The sequence below is a fragment of the Peromyscus maniculatus genome, chromosome 22 (genome assembly GCF_049852395.1).
Source record: "Peromyscus maniculatus bairdii isolate BWxNUB_F1_BW_parent chromosome 22, HU_Pman_BW_mat_3.1, whole genome shotgun sequence".
NCBI classification, from domain to species: domain Eukaryota; kingdom Metazoa; phylum Chordata; class Mammalia; order Rodentia; family Cricetidae; genus Peromyscus; species Peromyscus maniculatus.
The window spans coordinates 31,203,988-31,210,670 of NC_134873.1; the positions used below are offsets into that span (position 1 = coordinate 31,203,988).

Sequence of the window (6,683 nt, forward strand, 5' to 3'; positions counted from 1 at the left end):
CCATCAGTGCCCAGGTGTCCCTCCCACAATTCCTGGCTCCTGGGAGATTCTCGGTTGTTCCTCTGGAAGGGCTCCTGGGCATCCCTGAAGCTGCTGCCTTAGTTGTCTTTTCCAGCCCAGGGTAGGCAAACTTCCCCTGGAAGGGCCACAGAGGAAGCCCCTCAGGTTCTGGGGGGCCATCGAGTCTACCTCAGCTCTGTCTTGTACTGCCTTAGGTATCACTAACAACCCCCAAGCACACAAATAGGCAGGTTAGTTCCAATAACACTTTATTTATGGACAACAAAATTTGAATTTAAAGTACTAGTCACGGGTCACAAAATGTTATTCCTTTGAGGGTTTTTTTTTTTAAATCATTTAAAAATATAAACCTATTCTAACTTCATAGGGTGTGCAAAACAGGTGGTCCTCCAGATCTAGCCACGGGCTGCAGTTTACAGGCTTATTCTGATCCGTCAAAGCCAGTTTGTGGACCCGCAGCCCCAGCCTCCAGCTGCATCTGGGAGCTCACGGAAAAAAATAGCTTTTTTTTTTTTTCTCAGCTCTACAAATCCAAACTCTGGGTTTAACATGATCACAGCAACAGTCACTCATATGCACTCTAAGTTACAAAAATATGGATGGGGGGGGGGGGGGAGCGGGCGTCATTTCAGACATTCTCAATTCACAGGAACGGAGTGTAGCCTGGACACTGAGCTTTCAAAGCTACCCCTGGTGGATACAGCCAAGTTCAAGTACTTGAAACCCAGAGATCTCCCAGGGACTAGGGACTACTGACTCTCAGAGCATCCAGGCCACTCCTCTATGACAAAGCATATCACCATGTAAGGACACACTGCCATCACTGAGCCCCCCAGGGCCAGTGTCCCTCTGGATCCTAACCTGTGGAGATCTCACAGATGGTCTCCTACTCCCGAATGAGCAAAAGCTACTCTTCCCTGTAATTCATTCCCTCCATCCTCATCCCTAGTGTCACTGCCCCAGAAGGCAGGGAACACAGGAAGATGCCTTCTGCTTACTCTCTTTAAACCCTGAGCTACACACACACCCTCTTCCTGGAGCTCTGAGTCCTCAGGGTAGTACCCAGGTCCTAGCTTCTCAAGGACTCTTGGATAAAGGGTATAAAAAAGGCAAGCCGACCTTTCAGCAAATCGACTGAGCCCCAAGAACCCACATACTCCAGCAGACCCTGCTCTCCCTTTACCTAGAGCCTCGACTTCCTCAGACCCCAACTTCTTCCTCTGCCTCTGATGGTCACAGGACCTAGGTTCATCTTGGAGAAATGTGAAGAGGAGACACACAGCACAGTTCAGAGCAACCAGCATCTTAGCCAGCCTGGCTAAGAACCTTCAGAGTCCTACGTGAGAGGGCTGGGGGAGAGGGAGGCAGGGGGTAGTCCCTGTGTCTTCTTGGACAGCCACTAACATCGCTGCTACGTGGCCATCGACCCCAGGTCTGATCCATCTCTACCCGAGCATCTTCTCACTGAAGCCCTGGAGCGAGCATGCACCCTGCAGACACAATCTCCACTCTCCAAGTGACAACATCCCACCTCCTGGAGACCCTGCCCTAGGAATCAACAGCCCAAACCGTGGACATCCTGGATAGGCAGACCTAGAAGGCACCCTGAGAAAATCAGTCATCCTCTTACTTCTGGGAAAAATCTGAGCTCAGGGAAGAGTGGAGGCAGGTGGAAGACACCCGTGTCCCTCCATTTATACCCTCCACCTCCTAGTCCACCAAAGTGCTCCTTCCCTGGAGCCCTCTCAGCTGAGGTGGGGGTAGGGTGAAGGGCAAGGCTCTCCGGCTCCTAGAAGGTGGAAACCAAGAAAAGGTTAGGCCTCCAGGCCCAGCTCTTAGGCTTTGGCCAACAACAGCATTACAGTGCCCTGCTTTTGACGGCCCTCCTGCCTGGTCCAGACCTGGGGAGAACACAGTGGATACCTGTGCAGCTCACCCCCTTCCCAGGCAGAACAACAGAAACAGCTCTGAGCAGAAACTGGTGCAAGGATCCTGAACCAACCACTGTGATTCTCTGAAGATCCCCCCTGGGCACACAAACCGCGGAGGAGCTCAGACCCTACTTTAGAGAAGGCCCCGGAACCAATACTGCCTGGTGGTGGAGAGACCACATGGACTCGGCGACAATCAGAACCAGGCCTGGATTCCTCTTCTGTGCGACCCTGAGCCTCGGTTTCTTTACCTGTAAAATGGGGATACCTGTCCACTCGGGTAGCTGGATAGGAATAAGGGGGAGTGAAAAGGAGTGCCCCACAGGCGACAGCTCTGAGCCAGCTGCCTCACAACCAGGCTCTGCAACCTCTCCTTCCTCCCCGGGCCCCGGGGAGGCGGCCCTTCCACAGAAGGAAGCAGGAGAGTGTCTCGTGGAATGTGGCAAGGCGCCTTGGAGCTGAACCCTGCGCCTTGCAGCTCTTCTTTAATTAGCTCGCCACTAAAAATAGCTACCCTCCACGCTCCCTCTGGGGGCTGCACACCTCCTTTCTGGCCTGGCACTAGGGTGTACAGGAGCCACTCATGGGGGGTGGGGAGTGGAAACAGTGAACTGGAGACAACCCACAACACGGAGGGTAGGCCGAACAGGAAGTTTTATTGAAGGAGACACGGAAGCAGATGTGGGCTCCGGCCAGGCCGTTCCTATAGCCCCAAGCGGCTCCGTGGCTCCTGCACTCCCCAGATCCCTTACCCCTGAACAGCTGGCACCCCGTGGAGTCTTACCCAGCCTTGGCAGGGTCTGCTCAGGGGAGGGCAGGGAGACCCAGGCAGCTCCCTTGAAGCCACAGACATGCCTACTGGCAATGCCTAGCCAATGGTCTGTCCGTCCACCGGCCAGTCTGTCCCCCCCGCCTGGGAGCGCAGACATCACTTGCAACTCTGGAGTCGGGTCCTTTGGTGCTTCTCTGTCAGCAGGGGGATGAAGGTATCACTGTGGGAGAGCTTCAGCCGGCTGCCCCAGCTGGGCCCCTCCCTGGCAGCAGGCTCTGGGGGCAGGGTGTCCAGGTCGCTGCGGGAGCCGCCGCAGGGTTTGCCTTCGCTGCTGGAGTTGAGCTCCATCAGCTCCAGCTCGTGCTTGGCGGCCGTCTCCAGGACGCGCTGCTTGTTGTAGTATCTGACAAAGTTGTTGATGATGGGGTGAATGGGCAAGGCGATGGCAATGACCCCGCACAAGAAACTGATGGCCGCGTTCAGCTTGCCCAGCGTGGTCTTGGGGTAGATGTCACCATAGCCCACTGTGGTCATGGTGATGATGGCCCACCAGAAGGACTGGGGAATGCTCTTGAACAGAGTCTCCGGGTGGCTCTGCTCCATGGTGTAGCCTAGGGCGGAAAAGACGAAGATGCCCACGGCCAGGTACATAAGCAACAGCCCGAGTTCCTTGAAACTGCGCTTGAGGGCGTAGGTGAGGGTCTGCAGGCCTGAGGAGTGGCGGGCCAGCTTGAAGATGCGCGCGATGCGCATGATCCGCAGGGCCTGCACAGCCTGCTGCACGTTGGTCAGTTCCATCATTCGTGCGCCCAGGTGCGTGAGTGTGAGGCTCACATAGAACGGGAGGATGGCCAGCACGTCCACGATGTTCATGAAAGACAGAGCGAAGTGCAGCTTGTTGGGCGACGAGAAGAGGCGCAGCAGGTACTCCAGCGTGAACCAGCCGATGCAAGCCGTCTCCACGTTCTCCAGCGTCGGGTGCTCCACGCGGTTGCCCTCAGCGTCCACCACCTGCAGCTCGGGTATGGTGCCCATGCACATGACCACGGAGGAGACAAGGATGAGCAGGAAGGATAGAACCGCCACCACCCGCGCCGGGCACGACGACTCGGGCTTCTCCAGGAACTTCCAGACGCACTTTTGGCAGCGGCGCCAGCGACCCTCGGCCGCGTCTACACCCAGATCGTCCAGGATGAGCTGCACCCTGCGAGCGATCTCCTCCAGCTCCTCGCGCTTCTCGCTCAGGTGGCTCTTGCAACAATCATCCAGGAATTTGAGGTCCACCTTCCAGAAGTCCATCTCGTTCTTGAAGCAGATGGGACAGATGCCCTTTTTCATGTGGACCTCCCCGAAATAGTACACCTCAATAACACACTTAAACGCGTCCGGGTCCCGGTCAAAGTAGAATTCGCGCTTGCCTGGGTCGTAATCGTCGCACAGGGAGAAGATGGTGTCATAGCCACCGGCCAAGCAGTCGATGAGCTCCGCCAGCCGGGTCTCGGGGTACTGGCTGAGCAGGTCTCCGTAGAGCACCTGCCGCACGCCCCCCACATTCACCACGATCTCAATGTCGTCGCCTGCCACCGAGTCCTGGCTGCCAGGCTCCGGGAGGCTTTGCTCGGCAGACGCGTCCATGCTCCCCGCGGGTGCGCTCGCAAGCCCGGGTTCCATGCGCCCTGCTGCCTCCGCCAATGCGCGGCTCTGGGGACAGCAGCCACCTGCTGAGAAGGGCACTCACAGCGGGCGGCAGCAGGCTGGGGCGCGCCGCAGGGGAGCCATGCACCCGGTGGCAGCGGCGGGGCTGCCCGCTGGCATCCAGGCGCACCAGCAGGGGACTCCGCGGCCAATGGCCTCCGGTGTTCGGGACACTCACCCTCAACTCCGGATATGTTGCTTCAGCTCGGTCCAGAACAGGACCAGGCTCTCCTCAGCAGGCAGCGAGCGACCTCCTTCCCCCTGCGGCGGCGGCGGCGGCGAGCAAGCAGCGGCGGCGGGTCAGCCCAGGAGCTGCACGATCCGGATGTGCGGGGAGCGAACTTGGACTGGCTTTGCCAGAGCCGTTCCGAAACACAATAGGAATTCCAGCCTGACGTCAAACGCTTTGCTACTGTACCCTCTTCTGGTGAGATTTCGCACCACACGCGCCGCGGCTGCCCAGGAATGAGTTAACCCTTGGGGCAGACCTGCACGGTCGCCGCCACCGCTACTGCGCCACACGGGCTGCGCCTGCGGGCTCAGGGGTTACGACCCAGAGCTTTAAGGTCACACCGGCTCTGACCCGCTGCGGAGTCCCTCCTGCACTGCTGGGTGAGAGCGGCAAGAGGACCTCCTCCGCCTGTTGCTCACCAAGGCACCGAGGCAGCTGCACACTCCTTGGGCGCATCCCTTCTGTCCCAGGCTTCAGTTGGCCCCGGAAGGGTTCCTGACACTCCCGGAGCGCTGCCTTGTTGTTGATGTGACCTTGTCCCCTACCCTTACAGCTGTCTCCGCTTCCATGGTGAAAAAAGAAAATTGCACCATGTTACAAGACGAAAAGGGAGAAGAGCTTAGCCATCCCTTAACCCAGGGCTTTCCTGCTGGCTTGGCCGCTGGCTTACACCCCATCACCACTAGTTCCCAGAGTCCCTGTGCCCCCCATCCCCCCACTCCCCTGAAGGAAGTTAGATCTTCCAGTCGGATACTCCCACACTCCTTCTCATCTTTCCTCAGGCTGAGAGCATCTCTGCTTCCAGCCCACAGTTCTTATCACCAGGATTATCAAAACTATGGCCCAGAATTGGGTTTAAAAAATGTAAGCTGGGCCAAGATACAACTCGGTTGGTAGAGTCCTTGCCTAGCATGCTCAGGGCCCTGTGTGTTCGCTCTCCCACACCACATAAACTGGCCTGGAGGTGCTTGTCCGTGATCCCAGCTTTCTTCACTTAGGAAAGGGAGCCAGGAAGAGCAGAAGCTCAAGGTTATCCTCTAGCATGGGAGGCTATCCTGGGCTAGAGATTGTCTCAAAAAGAAAATAAAGTTGGGAGGATGAACAGGCAGAGCCAGGAAGAGAGGCGAATGGCACAGTGATGCTATTCTGCCTGATCGTGTGGTGGCAAACATGTCATCCACATTCACAAACATTTGTCAAAACCCACAGGACGCACAACAGCAAGAGGGGGCCCTCAAGGACGCCGTGGGCCCAGTGCGTGATGACGGTCCTCTGTCCCTGTAGTTTCCTCAGCTGTGACAAGCATTCCACTCCCACAGTGATGTTCACAGTGGGCGATGCTGATCATGGGGGGAGCTGTGGAGACAGGGTCTGGGAAAGTGCCTTTTTCCCCCTGGACCTAAGACTGCTGGTTTAGAAAGACGATGAAAATGTACTCTGTAAGCTGGATGTCCTAGGCACTGGAGATGGTGCCTGTTCGTGAATCATGAAGCTGGTATAGGGGCCCCTGGCAGTGTGTTATTCTTTAATGGGGTGATATAAAAACTGGGTGCACTAAAACACAGCACACATGGTATCATTTGGGGGAAACGCCTTACAATATTTATTTCATTTCCAATCTATGATGTGCTACTCAGAAAAGGAAATCGAGGGTGGAAAGGTTGGATGGCATAACAGTTAACACCGATATAAGAGAACTGTGTACGCAGCACTCTGGGTGCTTTCCATTTTTCTTACTCAGTCCCCAGCTGCTCTCTGAGAACTGAAGACATCAATTAACTGCCACCATCACCCACTACATGTGGGATCTGGGATCCAGGCTGCTAGGCTCCGGGCCCCTTTCCTCCTGTAGGCCACCGTCTCCACACCCTTAGATCCGGCTTGTCTATGCTGTTCCCCTTCTCGGCTGTCTCCTGTTGTTCCCTGTCCAGGCAGGGGCCAGTGCAAATGGCGTCTACGTCTGAGCTTTATCGACTTAAAAGACCCATTCTCACTCACATGCTCACTGAGGTCCTGTGCATGTATGCATGCC

At 56.5% G+C, this 6,683-nt stretch overlaps 1 protein-coding gene across 1 annotated transcript; it reads right to left on the reverse strand.

Annotated features, from left to right (window-relative positions):
- Positions 1-261: 261 nt before the first annotated feature.
- On the reverse strand, positions 262-5,289 carry Kcnf1 (potassium voltage-gated channel modifier subfamily F member 1). Its single transcript, XM_015995520.3, has one exon. It carries the CDS (start codon positions 4,393-4,395, stop codon positions 2,881-2,883), a length of 1,515 nt encoding a protein of 504 aa, XP_015851006.1. The 5' UTR covers positions 4,396-5,289; the 3' UTR covers positions 262-2,880.
- Between the last annotated feature and the right edge of the window lie 1,394 nt (positions 5,290-6,683).